General features: G+C 40.2%; 1 protein-coding gene across 1 annotated transcript in view; it reads right to left on the bottom strand.

The window, feature by feature from the left end:
• Positions 1-22859: 22859 nt before the first annotated feature.
• kctd16b (potassium channel tetramerization domain containing 16b) overlaps positions 22860-24713 on the bottom strand; it is a gene marked incomplete at both ends in the record, with an annotated part of 79732 nt that continues 77878 nt past the window's right edge. The window contains one exon of the mRNA XM_079284196.1: positions 22860-23323. Coding sequence (XP_079140322.1) covers positions 22860-23323 — 464 coding nt within the window. The remainder of the gene's footprint in view (positions 23324-24713) is intronic.

Genomic DNA, 24713 nt, shown 5'->3' with positions numbered 1-24713 from the left:
TGGTTGGCTTGCTGCTATCTCCAGCTGGATGTCTGCCTAATATGATATCTCATATTGAAGAGGACGGAGATGCTCTTTCTGTGGAAATTCCAACCTTCTACACCTCTGTCTACACTTACTGTAGAAGACTGTGGTGACCACTACTTAGACTGCTGGACGTATTAGCAAACTATTTACACTGAAAATCCATATAAATCAGTGTCAGATCCATCAGCGCACCACATTATACATACTGTAAGTTTGCGGTTTTGTTCACCCATCCAACCAACCCAACTTTGTGGCTCCTTTTTTATTTTTTACATGTTTTTGGGCTTTTTGCCTTTCTTTGACAGTGCAGAGAGAGACAAGGACAATGAAGCGAAAGACGGGTGTGACATGCAATATAGGTCCGCCACATGACAGTTGAACTGTGGACGTTGCAGTTACTTATGTGGTATGCGGCTTAACATATAAAGTGGCCATCTATGACACCTTTTATTGTAATTAGTGACGTGCCCTTCATTTCCCAAAGATCACATTTTTTCATCCACCATAAATCAGTGCAGACATTTGTTTTAGCGTGACTTCTATCCAATTAGTTACAAAGGGTCTGTATAATTTTCCATTATTCCTCTTGCCTTCCACCTCTTATTGGTCTTTCAGATGGAAATCATTCTCACAGTGTGTTGACACACCATTTTCACCAGGTCACATGAGTTCCTGTAATTATGCAAATGGCTATGGTTGTGTGAATTGAGAGTTCAAGCTGGTCAATAGGTTGGAGAGAGGGATCATGGGTACAGCTGCGGTTCAAGGTACTGCCAATTTTACTATGCATGACTTATTATGAGAATCGTATGCACATTTTGTCCCTGATGCAATTCTTTGCAATACAAAACTTTTGTCAAGTTAAAGGGAAACTTTCTGTGGGAGGTATGTGCAAATGAACGATGTCTGGCTTCGCTCTATGTACCAGCGCCCCTAACTATGACATTTTGGACAGCAGTTTGCAGAGGCATACAACCACGAGACGACTATTCTATTCTTCTCACTGTATTGTCCTTTTTCAGAAGTCTCCCACTGTTCAAACATCCCGCACCAACCAAAGACTAAATATCATGAAGATAAGATGTCTGTGAGGACATCCCAGAAAATCCCATCCTATCTCTCGAACCTTGTTTGTTAAAATAGAGAAGTTGCACAACTCTGTCTGGATCAGCATTGGTTGGTTATTGGTCACCATGAATTCTACATGCATACACATATTTCATCCACCCATTCACCGTTGGTACAGCACTCTAGCACTGACACAGATAAAAACTTCTCTCTTAATGATGTATTTACCGCTTATTATAGGTTGTGGGTCAATGACAAATCCAGTCCCGGTTGAAATGACAGAAAAATGATTGGTTTCTCTTCCTTGCAGCACAGCAATGAGCTAGGCATTGTGATGTTTGTCTCATCTGAATCCTGGAGAGATGAAATGACAGCCAGTCTTTTTCTCTCTCGCTTCCTGATGCACCCATGTTGTTCGCCATATTTCTATTGCCAGGACATCTCCTTCATTACGCTTTCCTTCACCATACCAAGGAATACTTTCTACACACATGCACATATTGTTTACTTGAAAATACATGTACTGTACACAGTCATTCTCCTTCCTCATTTCAACCTGAGACAGGCGAGATATCACAAACGAGAGCAGCTGTGCAAATGTCACTGTATCAAACATTGTGTTTCCCAAATTGAGGTCAGCTACTCCATTGATTTTACTCCAGGTTTCAGGTTCTTGAGGTGGCAGCTGTTTTACGCCCAATGGAGGAAAAGAGTAAGACAAATAAAAGATCTGGAGAAGAAAGGTGGGAAAAGGGAAGAAGACAGAATGAGGTGATGGAGGAAATGAGGACGGAAGGGCAGAAAAAACAGAAGAAAGTGAAGGAAGGGGGGAAAGAACAGAGAGTAGGGGGGGGATACAGATACAGGGAATGAGTTGCAGGAGCAAGAAAACGAGGGACAGAATGAAAGCAGCGATGATGGATGGATGGACTGAGATAGAGAGGGAGGGAGGTGTCCAGTTGAATGTTGGTGAGGATTTCTCTGTGTTAACACAATACCTTGTCATGTTCTGCTTGTCTGAGGGCTAAAACCTATCAGATCTATCATCCTTCATCAGCTGCAGAAATGGCGATCAATACTGCCTCAGCTGATGTCTGTGGCAGTATTCAAACTATTTGTGCTCCGTTGAGGTAAATCAAGTGATTCTGAGTGAGTGAAAAGATCACACTGAACATGGGAAAAGAAGCAGGAGAAATGTGAACGAGTCTCTCTTTCAGCTAGTTTGTGCAAATATGAATATTTGCACAAACAAATGCTTTTGCCAACAATCTGCAAAGCTGCTTTTCTAGTATCAACATTGAGGAATGAGTCATCATATCAACTCAAATCGTTGCTTCTGTTTGAAATTTTTTTTGTCATATTAAGTGAGTCCATAGTCAGATTTTTGTCTTTTATATATTTTCTAATTGAGTTTCTGTCATACCTTCTTGCCTTGTGTGTTAGAATGTCCATATCATTAATGGGACAATTGTAATGGCCTCTTTAGTTGTAAAATGCTATTTCAGGTGACTTTATTAGGTGCACCTGACCAATCTAAACCTTGCAATACAACAACCACTCAATAATCTACTGCTTCTAATACAGCTGGCTTGCAGTACATCTTGCTCGTTTGTTGACACTGTGTCAACTCCATTGCAGTTTTTGAGGCTGAAGATTAAGAAAGTGTTAAATTGGAATACATTATGCTGAAAGATGCCTTTGTTGTAATAAGGTAATAATAGAAAAAGGTGACCTAAACATACTCTTGGGTTTCATTGACTTATATATTAAATCGTGCCTTCCTGTAATGTATGTCAATCACATCCATTCACATTCCCTTTAATCAATTAATGGGAAAAATGCCAGAACAGAACAGAGAACTACAGATATGTATTATTCCGAACACGACCCGGACTCCACTGTGAGCAAAGGTGTGGGAGGCAGAGGTGTCTGTGTCCAGAGCAGAATATAGCAAACTTCTAGAAGCAGCTAATTAGAGCTAAGATGAATGCCCAGCAGGGAATGAGCCAAGGTTAGGCCCCATCTGGACCTGTTTCACACAGATAACAAACGCAATGGGCCTTCAGTCGCTACTAAAGATAGACCTATAACCTATGCATATGCCCCTGCGATCAAGTCTTTTTTTCTATTGCACACTACAAAACTGGTTTAATTTGTGGTTGTGTGTGCAGGGGGGCTTTGTTACATTGTCACTTAAGATCAGTGTGGCTCTTGTCTATACGCTAACTGGCTTGCTCCTATACAGCTGTGCTCAAAGGAGGAACATCCATTAGAACAGTTCCACGAATGAGTTCATGACTCTGAAAGAAAGGTTGCATGCTTTTTAATATGGAACCCATAATTCTACATCCACAAATCTCCCATTTTGAAATCCTGTTTTTAAAGAGACAAACAATATACATACCTGCATTCTAGACAGAGGACTTTATGCGATGTACCATATTGTTCCTGCATTTAAATTCCTCCTTCCCCATGTTTAACAAAGCGCCTTAAGCATGACAGAGATTTGAGAAGAAGAAGATGCCTTTAATCTGAAAAATACAGTGAAGCTCTATAAATACTTGTCAATCCAGGAGGAGTAAAACAAGCCAGACCGGCCATTTGACTGGCAGCTGGAATAAAGGAGCACACAAAATCACTGCGACAGCGTCCAAGTGACCATGACAAATACGCAATCTGTAAAACAAGAACAGCGGAGGTTTTTATGGTGGGTGTTTGAACAGGGGGGGTGAAAACACATTTGTGTTTCTGCCAGCAGAGACTCGAGTTCTCACACAGCCAGATGGCTGGTGCTGTCTTGATTTGTCTGTCCCGGCCAGCTAAAATAGATAATTACACACCTTGGTGCCAGAAACTGGCTGCTACACATCAGCTGAAGTGGCTGAGTATTATGAGTATTATATCGGTGGAGAACTAAATGGCCTATCTAGCTGAGTGTTTTCGAGTAAACATGTGTTTTGCCTATTGCCAAATACAAAGTATTCCAAAATGTCAAAGGGTCTCCTCAGCAGTTCTACAGGTACATAATGGTTCAACAATCTTTGTAAGATTGAAACGAGTTATTTTCAACATTTGAGGTGCTAATTCAAGGATGAAATCCACAATGTCTCTCTTATGTTACCTCTCAATATGCAGAGCTACGACACCTTCAATAGAAACACAGAGGCACACATTTACAGTGCATTGCCTTAGGCAGAAGGAAAACGCATTGAGCAGTCAGACAGCACATTAAACCACCGCAGGGATAATCTTCAAATGAAAAATATGTCTAATAGAGAGAGAACACTGGTCCCAACTGTTTTCTTCTTCCTCTGACGACAGGATAATTCTATTTACATATTTAGCTTTGTTCTCTTGAGCGCCAATTTCTTTCCAACTGCGAACACTTGCTGATTGTTATGCATAGGCGCTGTAAAGAGAACTCAGGCTGCAGGTCAGAAAGGTGTTTCTCCAATGCCCCCTATGTGCGAAACAATAGGGCCTAATAATAAATGGCGTTCTAGCTATGCGCACCATCTTTGTTATGACTCTAAGATTCTCCGGCTCTTTTTTTTAGAGCAGAACCCATCGAGCAAAAATGAGCTGCAGGGCAGGAGGTGTTTGGCGTACTGGCCCAGTGGGAGACTGAACCGAGCTTAATAAATGACTTGTTTGCCAGAAGAGGAATCTTATGAAAAGGAATGGAAAGGAGTTCACCACAGTAAAGTGCAAAGATCGAGAGGTCTGTCGCTGTCGCTCTTACTGTGGACAGCGAATGAATCAGCAAATACAGGGAAAATAAGGAGAAAAAAGGCAGAGTACATCATATCATATCGGCCCACTGTATTTTACAGATGTTGAACGTTAGAGTAGGAAAGCGAAACAAAGCCACACGTGCAAAATAAATAAAAAGTCAAAACAAATTCAAGAAGATTTATCAGGAATGATGAGTTGCTTTTACATCTTTTCCCAACTCGCAGAAAATACATTCCCAAAAAGCAACCAGACAGCTTAATAGTTCTTTTAACAATAGCACAGCATGGCAAGCCAACAAAAGGCCACATCTGTCATCAGCTCAACAGCACAACAGGTTGAAGTTGTGTCCCCCCCCCCCCCCCCATGTTATTAATTAAAGCCTGAGTCAGTGAATGTATTGATGATGAATTCCTGCATATGCCTGACCTCAGGCGGTGGCGTTAGTGTTTGCATTTTTGATTAAAAATCTTCCAGAAATACTAACTACAGTAATAATTATTACTTTGTACGGCATGTGAATTGGAGTTCTGTATGAGCACTCGCTGTGAGTTGAGCTTAGGTACAGATACTTGTAGATGATCCAGAATATAATATATTTAAATGTTGCCAATGCTCTGTTACCCATCACTTCTTTATTCCAGGTTGATACATACATTTGTAAGTACATTCAAACAATGCAATCATTCCAACATTATTGAAGCAATTTGTTTTATTTGACTTTTTCTGAATATTACTATTAATGATAACAGGAAAATATGCAGGGTTGTGAAAGAAACACGTTGCCATAAATGTAGCCGTTTTTCCATTCAGCACAAATCGTCTGATATTTTGGATATTTGAAAGAAATAAAATAAAAAATCTGAATTGAAAGTCCACTCACTTGCTTCTTGCAAAACTTTTAGCTGTATACTAACACAGTCTTCAATATTTGATGTACTTATTGTGGTGCTGAAAAGATGAATCCATTAGTTGATGTACAGATAAATAATGTACAACTGTTTTGATAATTAATGAATCCCTTCAAATTCTCCCGCTTTACAAGGGTATGAAGGGTACTATATGGCGACTGTGGCTAAGTGGATAGCAGGGCCGTCTTTCAATCAAAGGATCGGCGATTCGATCTCCGGCTCCACTAGTCGCATGCCGATGTACTTCAGCAAGACACTTAACCCCAAAATTGCTCCCTTAGCTGTGCCTACGGTGTGGAAATGTGATAGAATCTGAATTGTAAGTCGCTTTGGATAAAAGCGTCTGCTAAATGACTGTAATGCATATGAATGTTCTATTTTTGTGACATCAGTTTATATTAATATTGTTTCGTATTTTTTTATATTTGTTGTATTGGCTCTTGATGGATGGTTATCCAGTTGCTCCCGTTACGGCTGACGGGAGTCCACAGCCTGCTATCATGAGATGTTATCGCCCTCGAGGTAAAATGTCTTTTGTGCAGGACAGAATTTAGAGCCATGCTGTAGACTTGCTCCCCTTACCCCAAACCTATTGGTGACATTTCTAATTCATGTACCTCGCCGTAGTCTCCCTGAGGACATCTCACTTTCTCTCTTTTATTGATATTGATGGTGTGATGTCTGGGTGCGGGGACTGTGACAGCTCACTCTCTAAAGCAGCACTTGGATTATTTGCTGCTGTGTGCAAAGCAATAATGTATTTGTCACCTGCTGCCAAACGCCATACATTCCACCATTCATCTTTTTGTGTTCCACTTTCTGTACAACAAAGCAAAAATATGATCCTGCTTTCTGAGGGCAGGTAGGTGAATATATGGGGATCTGAAATCAGATTTTTGGGGGAAAAACTGCAAGCCGTTATTCAAGAAACAATTGGCTCAGCGTGGTGCTCCTGACTGAACGGGACAGAGGGCTCTGCATTGCCGGGTGCTCAACAGGATGCTCCTCGCATTAACGTTGCAACGGCGCCAGGGTTTTCTACTCCGCCCCAACCAGCCACCAGAGAAAAAACTCAAACTTTTTCGAGCAGCTAATATCTGGGATCTGTTCCTCTCTGTGAGAGGCGACTGATGCTCGAAATTAGAAGAGGGCTCTCCATTTACACTGTAACATAGACTCTGTCTTTCTCCCTCTTTATGCATGTTTGTGTGTGTTGTTGTAAGCATGCATATGGATGAGATGGATATTGGTGCACAGTAAGCCAGCCATTACCTTTTTAGTGATGCACTTTTCTGTATTGTATGCTACACTATGGGCTTATAATGATTTTGGGACTTGTATTTGAAGCCGCAACAACAGTTGTAGCTTGGGGGAGTAGGGAAGGGCATTGAAAAAGTCGGAGCCCCAGGGCTCATGGTGCTTTAATGTGTAACTTCACCCCAAGGTCTCAGCCTAAGTCCACCCAATACATCATTTTGGAAAATGGAAAAAAAAAGTGGGCAATTGGGGCTTAGAGATGAAACCACGGCCACTGCCGTGCGACAAAAGCCTCAAAGCAGCGTTGACTATTATGACAGCTACAGTAGCCTGTAGCTAGGTATCACGATTCCCATCGCTCATCTTATACCTAATCTTCAAGCAGGTAAAGGCTAAATATGACTGGTGAGTGGACCGTGCACTGTTTTGCCCAGCCTTTGCCGTCTGGTTTAAAGCAGAGTCTCTGTCTGTATTGCTTTACTTGGAATCGACAACCGTTATCAGATCAGTCTTACTTTTGGCGGGTGTATTGCAGAGAACCCAAAGTAGTGCAGTGTCGAGTGCAAGCTCTTGAGATATACATATTTATTAGCAGTGCGTTATGTACACGCTGTGTAGTACATTGTGAGGGGACCCCTATTAACTTATTTACAGCAAATGGCTTGCTTGGTACTAGGGCAATCACAACTGCTGCATTTTGGTAGTCACTGACTTCTCTCAAAAATTAGATGACGAATCGATTAATCGCAAGAGACGAATCCAAGGAATCCATTCTCGAGTGTTGTTTGGATGAGTGGCTCTCAAGAAAACTGCATGCAGCAATAATGGAGGCCAATATATCTTCACATTAATATCGGGCACTGCACTAGTCTGAAATACATCCATGAAATCTTGGATAGATTAAGTAGGTTATTTATAGAGAGCTGTATCAGGGGGTTATTCTCTCTGTGTCGTGGTGCGTCAGTCTCTAACAATAGTTGAAAGCAGTGGATTTGCTGGAGCAGAAAGATTGGGACTTCCTCTGTGATGCCTTGAAATAGAGTCAGAGCCGAGACAATGATGTCACAGGCGTTCAGATGGAGATCATAGGGCTGTGCCTTCTTAGAATAGTTCTCCTGTACAAATGACGCCCCGTCAACAGAAGTGCCTGGCCCATCCCTTGCTGTCTCTTTAGGGTACAGACCTAATCACTGAATATATTAAATGTGATTGGCTGGCTTTTGTGCCGATGCATCTAACCTCAATTACATCTCATTCCTGTAATGACTGAGCCAATTTAATTGGATGGATGAAAGCGAGATCTCCGCCACAGTAAACTAAGCTATTGTGTCCTATTTGTCACCCAATAGCAGCATGCACGCATCACACGGTGGAGGGGCCTGGGGTTGCTCCAAGGCTTCCTTTTTTTCTGCCAGCTTCCTCAGTAAAATCACTAAATGGAATGAACATAATTGGTGATTCTGAGGGCAGAACTGTGTGGCACCATGGAGGTCCAGACTTATCTAAATTCAAATTGAAACACAATAGCCATTTTAAATGTCAAAAGAACTGAGGTTCAGTCTTGGTCTGAAATTACCAAAAGATAGAAAACACAACAGCAGTTTGTCTGTTTACTTAATCGCTGTCAAACTGTTTACAACATGAACAACACAGACATTTTGTATTTTCAAATGGCAATTATGAAAGCACCTTTCTTTCCAAGCAAATGAAACGTTTTCCACTTTCAGTTCCAGCTATTCTCAGCTTGGGTCTTTTATGGGACCGAATATTGCTTTGAAAATGCCTTTTCACTCTTCCGCTATTTCGTTGTTGCCTGCTATTACCTTCTTGCTAAAAGGATTTGACTCCCATCTCTACGTATTCTTACAGTGGCACTCTCCTTGATTTCCTGTCCATATCAGAAAACGGAGGATTCAACATTTGCAAATATTTCTTGGTGTTTGTTTTAACTGGGATGCAGAAGTAGTGGAAGTTTTGATTGTGCAGCGTAATAAATGACACAAATCAAATACTACAGTATGTGCACGCTAACACAAGCCATGAAGATATTTTCCCATATTATGCTAATCATATCTGCCAGGATAAAATAACGGTACAGAATACAAAAGGTTTGCTTTTATAATAAATATAGGTATTTCCTTTGTCATTACAACTAGTGTCATACTACCTCTAACTTCAGTCCATATAAGCGCATTGTGAAGGCTCTGCAATACGTTTTATTACATTCACTGTGTTAATATTGACTTTCAATAACATGCAATTCAGACCTGATTGAAAAGCAATGCCCATTTCTATTCTGTTATTGCCTCTGGAGATGAAACCGATCTACTCACAGCTTGCAGGAGGGATTCAGTGATGTATTGATGGATAAAGCTTTCATTTCGGAGAAAAAGGTAATATCCGTGGTATTTCCTTTTTAAAATATTTTTGGCTTTGCATTTTTAAGTTACACAAAAAATCCATTTTAAGACTGATACCATGTTTCTTTTAGATTCAGAACCATTAAAGTTGGCTATGGCCAAGAGAAATCCTACATACTGTACCTTGAGTCTGCACTTATATTATGCAGATTAGGTCTTACTTTAAAATCAGCTTCTAAACTTTTCAAAACATCTCATTTACGATAGCAAATTCACAATAAGAAACGGCGAACAAAAATAAATCAATACATGATGATGAATTAAATCAATTAGTAACCTCAACATCTCTGAGGCTGTTTTCAAATGACTCAAAAACTACTTATTGTAAATCTGGAACAACTAAATACTGACCTGATTCAATTATCAGGTGCCTTCTAACTAATTCCTTGCTCATTGGTTCTCAGGGTTTTGTATACCTTCTTGTGACCTCCAAAGAAACAGGTTGCAATCTGCCATAAAACGGAAAGGGGATTAAGCAGCTCTGCACGGATCAAGTAGGATGTACCATGACATTTCCACCATAAATGGATGCAAATTCACCTCAATGCAGAAAATGAAGTGTTTGACGCTCAACGTTTCTTGAGGGTATACCCTTCGACTCAATATGTGTCACCCAAATGTTGAATAAAAGCCCTACACCCTTGACCTTTGCTTTACAGCTATAGTCTGTATGCTAATATAGCTCTTAGGTAAGTATAGCTCTTGAATGCTATTTAGTAAAACAGTTACTTTGTGTGTATTCACAATCGAAGAACCAATGCAGCATCATGCTCTTAACTATTCCACTAGCAATATCACGGTTCCCTCTGGCCCTTCAATATATTCATGCTTTGATTTAAGTCATAGTGTAGAAAAATGTGAATACAGTTTGTAAGGATTTGAGCTGACATTGATTTTGGATTTCACACCACTGTATTACAGGTTAGGAAACCAGCTTGACTAATGAGCTCTACGCATGAAGAAGTAACTCATTTGTCTGCTTGCACCTGTCTGCCCTGAGCTGCTGACCCTGGTTTGATGTTTGGGGATTTGAGCCTCTCTTTAATCTCAACAGCACTCACCTTGCCAATCTAACACAGGCCCCTCTTGCTCTCCGCAGAGCCACACTCAGCTTTTAGGCTTCATACATGATAATAACTGGGCTTCCATGTTGGCAGGCTCCAGTGTTCGCCAGGATTCAAATCACTAGTGGCCTTCTCCTTGGCAGCGGTTAACAGGTATCCACATGAAGAAAAGGCTGTTTCCAGATTTCTCTAGTCGGGCTCGCTCTACTACTTCTGTGTTGCTGTAACATGTTGGCTTTCAGGCTTCACACTTTGAAATAATCGGCTGGGCTTACATTTGACGTTGCTGTCACTCTGCCCAGGAGAGGAAAATAGTCCATATATAGAGTTTTCAGCCGTACAAGGAGTAAGCCCAGCAATGGATCAGGAAATGCAAATAATGATTTCGGTGATTTCTGAAGACAATTAGTGTAAGTGTTTGAAACACTGGAACTATGGTATCAAATTGTAGCGAAAATCAAAAATGGACATTTGTAAACTGCAGATACACATATGCCCTGCTTGCAACATGGCCTACCTACAGTACAGCTGGTTAATGCCATATGGTCAGCTGGTATGTCCGAAACCCTGGTGCCGAAGCAGTGATTTGCAAAGATTTTGTGACCATCTTTCAATCTCAAATATCAAAATTAAATCTGCAGTTTGCTGTTAAATTAATGAGCACATCCAAGTCCCATGGTATAGTTGAGGTTTCAACAAATGTCATTCAATTCTTTCAGCACTTTCCTATTTTGGGGAGTAATAACTTCTATGGTTTACTTTTACAGTTGCTACTTGAGTCAATGAAATATCCAGTTTTCTTCTTGTGTTTATCACAGTTTTGAGAGCTAGAATAATGGTTATCTCCCAGTAATTGGAAAATTATGAAATTTTGCACCTGACTTTATAAAGTTGAACTGGTTTAAATCTCAAAAATGGAACTGTCTTTTCAAAAATTGCCTGTTCAGCCATCAAAGATATCTCACAGGTACATGTACTCGGGCCTTTATTGCTCTGCATAAATGAAGGACCTTCCAACAGCTGACCAAGGGCCCAATCGACACGGCTGCAGATGACACCGTTCCTTACTACCTATCACGTAGTGAGAATGACAGAGTTGTGACAGCAGGCTCTAACAGAGGATGTAGAGAGAACTGGCTTACTGTATGGTTTGTAGTTAACAAGCTTTCCCTAAATCCTTCAAAATGAAAATCCATGTTTGGGCTTTATATATTTAGGTGTGACGATGGCTAAGGTCATTAAAAAGTGGCAGCTGGGCATCCAATGTAGAGCGAACCTTTTTGTAAACAGCTATTGCCGATGTTCTTTGTCTTACACACTGTGAAACAGACGATCTTCCCGCAGTGCTGCAGTGCAACGAAACAGGGCTAGACCAGAATGATTCAGCAGGTGATCAACAGACCCGACTTAAGAGGGCCGTGTAAACCGCATATCCTGCTGTGCACGTGAGATGAAGCTAAACAGCTGGTCCTGACACTTCAGTACAAATACAATTTAAAGACATTTTGAAGAAAACATACACGCTGAAGGTAGAATACATCTTCGACGGTACAGATCTAACATGATTTATTACACAACAGAAGACTATACTTACGTGCGGTACTGTATTTGTTTACCGGCCTCGCCATGCGTAGTACAATTAATCACAGTGCTTACATTAATGAGTATCCTCCATTAATCCGACAGAGCGTTACAGGAATAGTCACAGCCTTGTAGCGTAGCTAACAGGGCCTGCTCACGATGTGTAAAGCAAACACTAAATGCATCATGTGATAATGCACATACACAGCAAGGCAAGTTTATTTGTATAGCACATTTCAACAACAAGGTAATTCAAAGTGCTTCACATAAAAGCATTAAAAGCATCAAAACATAAGGCAAAAGAAAAGGAGATTTAAAAACAATTAAGAACATGCATTGCATTAAAACATTAAAAACAGTGTAAGAAATAAAATGCAGTAGTAAAATGCAAAAATGCAGGAAATTGATTAATATATGAATTGAATGTGGTTCAATTAAAGGCAGCAGCAAACAGAAAAGTCTTCAATCTTGATTTAAATGAGCTGAGGGTCTCAGCAGACCTGCAGCTTTCTGGGACTTTGTTCCAGATATGTGGAGCAGAAAAACTGAACGCTGCTTCTCCATGTTTAGTTCTGACTCTGGGAACAGAAAGTAGACCGGTCCCAGACGACCTGAGGGGTCGGGATGGTTCGTAAGGTAGCAGCAGATCGGAGATGTATTTTGGCCCTAAACCATTCAGTGCTTTGTAAACCAACAGCAGGATTTTAAAGTCAATTCTTTGTTGGACAGGAAGCCGGTGCAAAGACCTCAGAACTGGGGTGAGTAATCAGTAATGGCTACACACACAGAAACACAAGTTTTCAGCCTTGCTGACTTAAGAGATATAAAGATTTTGCACCAAGTTGATGAAGCATGTTAGATCGTATTCCCGCAAGGCACTTTAATTAACACATTAAATATTACAATGTTGTGCAATATTAATGTACCCCCCCCTCCCCCTTCTCCCCCCCACATTGTTGGTGTATGCATAAAGGCTGACTATGTTTGTGTATTTATGCATGTACTGTATAGAATATGTTTGTGTTTTGGATTTATTTTATTGTTCAAATTAATGAGGTGTTGGAAACGTGTCTCCTGAAGTTACAGCCAAAAGCACAACAGAGATGGCGGCTGATTTTAGTTTTTTTATTTTATTTTGGCATATTTTGGCGAATTTGGCGTTCCTTCTTGGAAAGGAATAATGGAACACATTCTGTGGAATAACAATGCTGTCCAGTGGCTTCGTTGATCCGGCATCAGCAGCGAAGATGCACAAGCTGTTGACAGCAGAGGCAGCCAAATATTGTGAGTCAACATATCTAAAAATATACCAGGTCAACAATGAGATAAAAATAGATAGTGGTGTGTAGTGTGCCTGAAGAAAGTACTGTGCACTCTCAGAGTGGCTTACTTCTTAACCGTAGCGCTGCCATGCAGGTTAAAGGGATTGAAGTCATGAGATTTGGTTTACATCTTCTCAACTTTCAAGAAAGCGTTCAAACAATGGAATAAAAACCTGAATGCAAGTATAACATAGCTGGCAAAGATGTATGCAGGCAAGACTTAGCGTTTACAGTCTTGCAAACCTACATTGGATTTAAGATAAGATGCTCAAAGATGTTTTATTTTGACACTAAAATATGTGTTTCATCTTAATTGATTTTGAAAAAAAAAGTAATCTCTTTCTCCTCACACTCGACAAGACAAAACTAAATCCTCTTCCATTTACCCAACACCAGCACTGCAGATACATTTAACACAGTCACACCTCACCCTATATAATTAGCACATCTGTATGAACAACAGCAGACTAATGGACTTGGGTGACTCTTCAAACTTCATTTGCAACAACACACTGTATAAACAGGCGACCATGATCCTGATGGCTTGAAAATCAGTTCTGAGAAATGTTGGAAGTATTCACTATTCACAGGTGAAGCATTTCAATCAATGCAAATGTTCAGCCACATAACAAAGTATACTGCCAGTGTTACTCTCATTACTCAATTAATGCTTTTAGACATTTTATTTTTACATGTTTTTCAAAGTTGCACATTATCCAACATTTGACTGATACATTATGCAGTCCGGAGTGTACCACTGAAATAATTAGTCGTTTCATGTTCAATTATATTAAATAAATTGATTCGTCAAATGTTAATTTAAGTGATGCGTTTAAAAAAATCTAAAAATATACCCTTTAAAAAACGATTTTGTATTCTAAAATGGGATGTATTTATTTGACATGCGTGCCACCATACTTAATTTCAATAGATTTGCCTCTTTTAACATTTACAGTTTAAGTTCAACACTGCTTTACTGTTTATAGACAGATGTTTAAGCAATGTGTCGCCTGAAAGTGAAATCTCCGACCTCCAAGAACAGCAACAGGAGCTCTACAGTATTTGGCAAACTGTCATCCGTTGCTGTTATCTGTCTTTTCTGTTCACTTCTGTTTCTTCTTTCTGTCCCCATGTGTTTCTCTGAGATACGTCCTTGTAGGATACAAGTGGGTAGTGAGGGAGGAGAGGAAACTAGCAGATAAAAGAACACACCCAATTTAAAAATGGCGTATGAAATTATCTCGGTCTTCAGCTTCAGACTTACACAAGATTGCATTTTACAGTCTGTAGTTAATCAGTGCTCAAAATATCTCTCATGAATATGTATTAAAGAAATTAATTCACATATCTCAAATCAATTTCCCCATTGTTGGGGAATGTGGAATACCAGCGATAATGAAACGTACAATAATAAACCTAAATCCTGCAGTAGACATAAAAGGCATATTAAAGGCTCCCTGTGGAGTTTTCTTGTAAACAAACACTGTATTATTGGCATTTTCTAACCAAAACGCATTGTGCGAATCATTAAGACTCAACAAAAATGTTCTTTTCTCATCAAAGATGTATTGATTGCTGATGCTGATTCATTTAATATTTTTGGAAACCTGCTTTGTTTACATCCATGTTCTTCTTCCCTGCCTTTTGATGGCGAAGAGCGACTGCCACCAACTAAGAATAGTGTGGAACCGACGGCAGAAATGTCTGCCATCACCAGTCAGCTTCTGCATATATGTGTATCATTTTGTTAATAAAACAAGAGATGCAATCAAAACAGGGACTCCCTGATCAAATAATTGCTAGTGGTCACAAAGTCCAACCGATATCACAATGACAATGCTGTTAGTATTGGCACATCAGCATCAGCATATACACTGACTAACAGGGTACGTTTTTAAACCGCTGTAATATGCTGCAGCTTATTAGCTATCTAGCAAACTGACGTCAGTGCACTTTCCTCTGGGGGTATTTAGACAGCGAGCCAAGGAGCAACTCAAGACATGTCTTTCTTTTATCTGAGATAAGACGGAGACGGTTTGTTCTTGTTCATATCCAAAATCTGTGGCTGTTATGTTATATCTCAGAGTGCTGTCTGGCTTTTAGGCAGTGTGAGATTAGCATTTAGAATTGGTCAAATTATTCTTGCAAAAAATATGCTGGAATAAACATGTATTTTAAAGATCCAAGCAAAAACGTAATTAAATAATCTTAGACAATGTAACTTTGATGTAATTGCTGATTTTATCAAATGTAATCTGGTCTGCATTTTGAGTAAGTGCTCCTCTTAAGTAAAAAGAGCATGGGTCCTCCATGTGGCCTTTGATTAAAAAGCAGCAGCACCAAAAACTAAGATAAAAAAAAGAAACTGTTATACTATAAATTCAGTATAAGGTGCGGCATTAAATGTTTGATTTTCAAATAATCCAAAAGTATTCAGATGGAATCACAATTTGTATTGTAATCCCATGGATGTCTGTACTAATTACCTCCATGTAATTTGTATTCAGTAACTGACGACATTTCAAAGTAATGTAGCTCAGCAGCTCTCAAATCTCACAAAGCATCCTGTGTTAAGCTTGCAGTCGTTAGCCCTTTGCTGACAGGACTCCTGTACTGTGTATTAAAAAGCCTGCTGTATCTATTATGTGACTTTCATTGCACAGCAGGGCCTCGAGTAATGTTTGGCTCGGTACAGTTCACATAGAAAAAGAGAATGCATTAAATGTCCTTTTACTCATCTTGTCAATGGGATAGTGGCTCCAGGACATGGTTAACGCAGGATCAGCTTATTGTGCACAAAGGGCTTGTACCATTGTTCGCTCCACAATGCCTGGCAGTGTGCATCATTCAGCTGTGTTGTTGAGAAAATCATCCGGACTATAGTTGCAACAATGGCGATACACGCGGCTGATCTGATTGCAGTGCAGGACCGCCCGCTTTCATCTGTGATGCTGGAAAACAGATCATGTTGCTGAAGCGCTTATCTTGGAGATGGATGCTGACAGCTAACACAGGCTCTGTGCGCTCCCCCCCCCCCCTAGCTCTTCATCTTTTATTTCCTCCTTAATCCCATTGCTGATGTTCTTCTGCTCCTTTCCTTCCTTACTCCTCCACCTGTCCCTACACCTGCATTGAGTTGTCTTCATGCTGCTTCTCTGCCTACAAAGTGTCTTTTCTTATCCTCAATATCTGCGACTTATTTTTGTTTCCTCCCTTTTCCTTTCCTCCCTTTTTAATCTTTATTCCATCCATCTGCCCGGCTTACTTTCCATCTATCTTGTCCATCCTCTAACCTCTCCCTCCCTCTGCCTCTCCCTCATTTCCCTCCCTTTTCTCACCTTTTATCCTATTTAATACCTTTTCCTCTTTCATCACTCTTTTAGCACCTTTCCCTTACACTTCCATCCACACCCCACACCCCACATTCTACATTTCTTGTTTCATCAGTGTCTTCATTGCTGGATCAGGCCAGATCTAAGAGCCACATGTAGCCGCCATCGCCTGATCTTGAGAAGATAGCTGATCCCAGTGATGCTATTTTAAGCCTGTCATGCATACTCTCCCTCCTCTTCCCTTCCATGGAGAGCTGGCAGCTACAAAGAGGGACTTGAAACATGCATTCTTCCCTCACAACCAGACTTTCTCTTCCTGATTGTGACTTTGAAATCAGTATAATTATCTGTATTGCCAGGAGACGAGCCAGTCGGACAGAAATAGCTCTCCATATGCCAAATGGATGACAAATTAATTGTCTTGAAGTTTTGTCAGAGGACTTAGAGGCAAGTTTTTTTTTTATGGTGAATGTGGACTTTTTAAAACGTGTGTCTTCATTTTCATTTTTAGCTTCTCTGATTAGTCTTTGGTCCTAGTGGCCACCATGAGAACTGTACCCTCAAAGACTTTGATAGACATCTGCAGGATCAGTGAAGGCGCTTTAAGTGGAAAAAGGTTGCTTTTGAAGATTGGGAAGTAATTGTCTTGGCTAGGAAATTGCACGACTCACATTTGTTGGTCTGTTTCTAAATTAAATTATTGTATGTATGTCAATATTTAACATCATCAGGCCTTCATTTCCCAAACGACCACACACACTTCTGCGTCATACATTATCCTCTTGTATCTTGTTCTCGTCTGTTCTTTTCTTTCTTCATGATTTCTGATTCCCCCTGTTCACGTGATTGATGCAGTTGCAGGGAGTTGCAGGCATGTTATGCATTAGACTAGGACAGGGGTATTCAATTAATACTCAACGAGGTCCAGTTAGAGAGAATCTCCTCATACAAAGGTCCGGAACATCACAATAATGTCTAACGTGCGCTATGATTTAGTCCCATATATTGGTTGTAGGTCCAGGTCCGGATACAACGGCGTCTGGGTCTGGACCCGGACCGCGGTCACCCTATTAGTGACCCCTGGAGTATAGGACCTAACCAAAAAGGCTGATGTTCTACAGCCAATGCCCGATAATATGACTATAAACACTAACACTTTGCCACAATAGACAGTACTTCAATGCAGCAGTTTGGTATGAGCGTCTTACCGTTTTTCAATTGAGGGGAGCTGATCAGCTCACCTTCAGATTCACTGACCACCACAGCAAAGGCAGATGAGAAGTAGGAATAAAGGCAAGTCTTAGGTCGCTGTACAGAATGTCTTGTTTATTGTTGTCGTCATACATTTTCAAAATGACTATATGCTTTGAATCTAAAGACTATTCGATGATTTGAACTCTAAATGTAGACATGGTAACACCTGGAATGCAGGGTAACTCTCACCACAGATGTTTGGCTGTTCATGGAAAACAATAATTTAGTTTCTGGACATGAATCCATGTATCATTTGATCGGCATGTTTTCCTAATTCCATAATACCAAAATACTATATCATATTTTCTGAAGGATTTATGTTGAAACGAGTATTTCCATGAACAATTTTCATATGCCTCGGGTGAGAATAACTCTGTTTTGCAGGAGCTCAGTCACACTGCAGACTTTTTATTTGATAATGTTATACACCTGTGGAGGAACAGCAGACACTATCAACACATTTGTGCTTATCTTTTTTTTTCTTCTTCTTTTTTTTTGCAAGTTTTCTTTTTTCTGTTAAATGTCAGTTTTTTGACATAATCTTTTTCACAAGAACAGACTAAGTTAAATCTGTTATATGTTTTGTATACCAACATGCTCACAATGTATCTGAACCATTTTTTCTTTTCCTTTTTAGTGTCAGAACAAAAACGGACGCCCTTTTGTTCCAAACAGTATGTGCCAGGTGCTATTGGAATCGATGATTTTGACAAATTCAAAGACGGGAGGAAAATAACAGGGCCTGCAGTCATGTACATTGGCTTCACTTGCAGGGCATGACCATAACTTCAGGAAAGAAAATCTGTAGACGGGCACTCCAAGACCACATTAATTCACAAACTAAACATCACTTCAGTCGCTCTTCTTTTTCATACATCACATTTGACTAAAAACCAAATTGAAGTCATTCTTATTCAATTCGTTTTTAACATCATCATCTTTTTTTCTTCTTTTTTTTTCAGGCCCAAAGAACTGAATATCAATTTATGTGGTCTAAAGGTGAAAACTGGTTAGCTTTCTCTCTCATGACAGACACAATATTTGTGACTGTTGTTGTGCATGTAAGGTGATTATTGATTTATCTCTTTTTCAAATACTTGTTTGTGTTTCTGTATAACTCTATACATTGTGCAAAAACAGCTGTATTCTACTCTAGAAGGCCACCGGGTGTCTTGGTATGCATTTTCCCTCTGTGTCTGTTCAACAGCATTTCTCCCGTCTTAAGACAAATCTGTGTTTGAAAATGCTCTCGGATAGATTTACGTGACCGACCGACCGACCTTGATGTTGAATCATCTCAAAGTAAACGAAACCCAACACATTTTTAAAAATGGTAGGCAGAGTCAAGCAAACACGGTTCCTAGTATCCCTTTGCTTAAGCTGGACTGAATAAAAGCAGCACAAGACTAGATCTACTGCGGATGTCAAAATTAACTTTACAAACTAAAATATGCAAAAAGCTACGCAACATCTCTCTTGACAATCCGAGATGTTCATCTTTTATATGGATCATGTTTATTCAAACTGTGTTGGATCATTTGCCCAGATAATAGTTGTGCCAGCAGCTGAAAACACACATTTATAAGTAAAAGAGAAACATCTTCATACAGTGTCTTCAGTCAGCATGCTGTTCTCAGAAAGCTTAAAGCAATAATCAAACAAAAGCAAACTATTGTCTGGCCTAACGCTAAAATTCAGCTGTTTCCTCCTGTATTTACAAGCTGTTTGAATCTAAAAACTTCTGCAAAAAGTGAACATTTTTTCCTTTGGTTCAGACCAGGAATGCTAACCGAGAATACAACACCACTACGCATTTCATATAGTGCAGTCTGTTTTGTTGTGAGTTGGCTCATAACTCCAGCACATGAGACTGTTATGTTTAAGTTCTGATTCTCAGCTTTGACGTATTGGGAAATGTAGAAATGTTGTCTTGTTGTATTGTTCTGAAATTGGGGGAAAAGTGCTGTTTACCATTATATATTGCTACCAGCCTAATCGTAAACCTTAAACCAATTCTTCACCCTAAAATGTACTGATGTACGTTATGAGGACACGATTCAGTATTCACCCGATGGGGATGTAAAAAAAAACCCAAACAGTGTTAGAAGCTGAAAGTCAGCACTTTAACTTAATAGTTGTTGTTTCATTTCAAATCCTATGTCCCAGAGTACAAAGCCGAAACAACAACAAATGCACACAACACTTTCTGACTGCACTGCACGGTAACAAACGCTTCAGGGATCGATTGTTTGTTTTAAGGCATGAACATCTTCAGATTTATTGATTTCAATCCAGCATTGCTGAAATGTCGTAGTCACCAGTGAATGCTTGTGTTGCTTGTGTTGCGCTGTCAGACAAATGTGCTGACAACCAGTTTATGATTATGTTGTCTCGGAAAGCAAGTTGCTCATCATTTGTTATAGTGGTAAATATAGGCTATAATATGTTATAGGTGTGTCCTCGTCGCTGATGGGCCAATACTCTAAATGATAAAACAGGAATGGCAGTATTACATTAGCGTCAGTCTATTGCATCACTAAAAACAGCGCGGCAGCCACACCTCATGGATTTGCGTGTTATATACAGATCGTATAATACATTATTCTGGTTAGGTATGATTTATGGTGTTTATTTACATATATTGTGTGGTGTGCATTACAGTAACATATCTCAACTTCAGCTCATAAGATAAATGACTCCAAAATGAAAATGTAATATTCCAGTATTGTAGAAAAATATGTCATATTCATTGTATGGACATGAGGAAAATGGTTGGTTTGCATCTAGCACCTATTGCAACCATATTAATGTATACTATAATAAACCACAGCCGACGTATGGGCACCACTGAATATATATAACTACAGATATCTTACTACCCAAGAACCACTTCTCTTACAGGAAATGCATGGTATGGGCAACATAAGGGCATTGGATAATCTATTCATTTAAAGGCCTTTAGATAGAAAAATAAGTATAATAGAACATTTTTTATTAAATTGGGGTATTTTTTTAAATCTTTGAATAACATTACATTATGCATATTTTATATTTGCATATGTGTGTGTGCTTTTAATTTCACTTTAAACTTTGTGCTGTGTAAAAGCTATGATTTTTTATAAGGCCCATTCCTCTACACGTTCATAAGCTGCAATAACAAAACATATTGAGAACTTGAATTATGTTTCACCGTGAAAATGCTTTCCACTGTGTCCTCTTTTTTTTTGTCCTACTACTACTACCAAGACTGCCTTTCTGAACTATCATCTGTACAAGACAGTTAATCAATATTTATAACATCTTTTCATCATATTTGTCTATCACACTATTCAGAAATAACTTGATTTTTAAGCTGGGACCGACAAACTTCTCTCTGTATGCAGTTGTTTATCTTATCAGCTACTTCCCTCTGATGGAAACTTAAACTAAATCTGATCAAATTTGTCTCACACATTAGACATAGTGAGGTCATTGAAGCTTCCTTCCACAGTACTTTGGACATCATGCTATGTCTGCCATCTTTGTTGTTTCTGTAACCACAATACATCACAATAACTGAACCAGGAGAACATCAACACAAACATGAATAATGGCTAATTTTCACGAAATACATAACCAGCTTGTCTTTGAAAGTTACCCAGGGGCTTCATTCATGACTGTAAAGAAGAACCACATCTATCAGCTCTTTCACTGTGCCCTATCGTCAATAACTATCAATCACCATGCCAACAGTCCAGGCAGAAAGCATCCGTCTGTGTTGATGGGTTAGCCTGTGTAGCCATTCTGTCTATTTACTGTAGGTGTCATATTCAGCACGGTTTAAATTACCTCATAATTGATCGCCTTCTCTGTGGGAATGAATGCGAGTGTTGGGTTATTTTTGATAAAGTTATTGGCTAAAAAGGCTATGATGTAATTGGAAAAGTGTGTGTTGAATCAGGACTTTTCTTTATGGAACCTTTCCCCTATGGTTTGACCATCAAACACAATCCTTCACTCTTTCACTTATCTTTCACACAGTAACCTGGGAATTGCTCCACATCCAGCCAACACAGCAAACATCAATGCAATGCAGGGTAGTTTGATTCACTCGGGGTACGTTTGCAACGTAACTGATATTAGAAGAAGAAAATGAATTGTGCCGCTGATGAAATTGTACCGCCTCCTGCTTCAAAAGTCCCCAAATGTTGCCTAAAAGTTAAGTAATTGACACAGCTGTTTACGCCAACCTGGCAGCGGAGCGCTCTAAGAGTATTTATAGTGAGAGCACTGTCGAGACAGCATGAATTATTAATGGTTCCTGATGTAGATTTATTCATGCCCTCTAGGCCGCCTGGGTGCTCACACACACACCCACACACACACACACACACACACATTAACACACACATTCACATACTAAATCAGTTCGTCTCTGTGGACTAAAACTGTAGCTCCGGTGATGGTTTTCCATGGAAATTATGACGGATGACAGTGTGTATAGTCCAGTAACCCTCGGTAACCCCCATTGTTGCCATGAGCAAGCCTTCAGTTGGTTGATCGGCTCATGGAGGTTGTCTTTCACCCACATTGGATTAGTCCTCAGGGATATAATTATTCAAGGCTCTGAAGCATTCAGCAAGTGCGGCACATACGTACAGTACATACAGTAGACCTAAACTACATACACACACATACGTACTATGTCAATAAGAGAACAGTCTGGTTTTTATGCTTTTTACTAGCTTCTGTGTAGACTTTCAACCTACTGGCATGAAGGTGACATTTCTCCCAGTAACCGGATTCTAATGAGTTTGGTGTTATCTCCCTTTTGTTGCAAAAGTCATGATCAAAAAACATGTAAACTGATCCTTGGCCTCATGTGTCTGCACCCTCTGTCCAGTTTCCTGGCTCAGACGCGGTACTTTCTCAGCAAGTCGGCCTGCCACATGTACTTCTTCTCGGGGAACCTCTCTGGGATCTTGATCTTGTGGAAGTCTTGAATGCACTTTTCCAACTCCTCCTCGACCGTCGGCTTCTCTTTTGCTGGACGTTTCTTGCACGTGCTGGTGTCGCGGGAGCTCGCGGTGAGTGTGCGCAACAAGTCACTCTTCCGCCGCTGCTCGGACTGCTGGAGCATGGCGATGGGGCCCTTTTTCAGCGGCCTGTCCAGGGTTTGGACGTTGGCGTGGGGGTGTGACTGGCGGCTGACCGGGCCGCAGATGACTGTTCCCTGGGGAGAGCTGGCCTCTGATTGGCTCTCAGAGCTGGAGGTGGAGAGCTCGTTGAACGAGGTGCCGCTCTCGCCCTCGTTGTCACCCTTGTGGTTCTTGCAGCAGCAGTCGCATCCAGGGGAGGACCAACGTGATGGACCACCTGGAAAGAGACAAAACCAGGAGAGGAAGCTTACGTTAGAGTTAAGGCAGAGCTATTTCTTTCCCCCTTTTCTTTCTTTTGAGGCCGATCATCATGAAGAGTAAAACGAGACGGTGACACAAAGAGAGCCACAAATTAGTCAGACAGGAGAAGAAAGACAATGTAAGAAGCACTGAAGACAGACAAAAGGGAAGGTCAGCTTTAGCCAAATGGCTATCACCTGGAACAAAGTGGCGTGACATCAGAGACACCTGGCTTGCTTCTCGTCTAAATATGGAAATGAGCTGGCTGTCTGTGGGACAAGCCTACTCCTACTGTACATTGTTCAGAGAGCTACCCTCATAGATCCATGCTGTTACTTGAAACAAGTGAAAGAGCTACAACCAATTGCAAAACACACCACGAACGTCCAGATTTACATTCTAAGAATGCTTTTACAGTAAAACTCTAATGACAATGGTATTTCAACTTCATTATACACTATATTGTAGCAATATTGTTACCGGCAAACAACGTGTAAAACTAGAGTCTGGCAATTTAATAATGAGAAGAGGTTAAACTCTACAGATATTATACATGCAAACACTAAAAACCTTCCAATCAACATGACTGGAGTCGTTTTATTAGAAATAAATAATAATATATAAAATAGCCGAGTGAGCTTTGATGTAGTGATTTTCCAGGTTCAGAGATGTCTAGGTGACATCGTTTCAGCAGCATTAAAATGATACCTTTTCAATGTATTACAGGTCTTAACTACATGTTATAGTTTAAGTACCGTGAGAGTACCGTTTTTTCAAATTGTGTGCAATGCTTGGAATTGAAGTGGTGTCAGGTCAGATGAGAGTTTCTATTAAACTGATTATCTCTCAAACATACCATCATTACACTTGAGTACCACGACTGTTTTCACCTGACCTGGAACTTCCAGTGAGTCATACAAAAGTTGAGAGATATCTCACTGATGATGAGTTTGAGGCAGCTGCCCAGAAGTTGTGGTCTTTGAATCAATAACGAGAAAAAATGCAGTGATCCGCAATCATAGCTGAAAGAAATCTGTTGCCCAGCCTGCCCTCTGTGTGGGTGTACAGCGAAAGGCTGAAAGACTCACTGGAACCAGAGCAGCAACCTCTCACTGCAGGAAGAAGCCATTTATTTTCATGCTAACCTCCTGAATAATTGAAAGGGTATCTGTTGCTGATGGACTCCACTCTGTTTAGTGAGGAGAGAGATCAAAACCCCGAAAGGCAAACACACACACACACACACACACACACACACACACACACAGGCGACGTTCCTCCATTCAGATTTTGAGACCCGCCCCCTCAAACATGAGCGCAGGCTTCCGCTTTTGATGCATCCTCTACTCATCAAGTTCAATAGCAGT

The sequence above is a fragment of the Melanostigma gelatinosum genome (genome assembly GCF_949748355.1).
Source record: "Melanostigma gelatinosum genome assembly, chromosome: 14".
Classification (NCBI taxonomy): domain Eukaryota; kingdom Metazoa; phylum Chordata; class Actinopteri; order Perciformes; family Zoarcidae; genus Melanostigma; species Melanostigma gelatinosum.
Note: the sequence above shows the minus strand (reverse complement) of the source record. Positions and strands in the feature narration are given on the sequence as shown.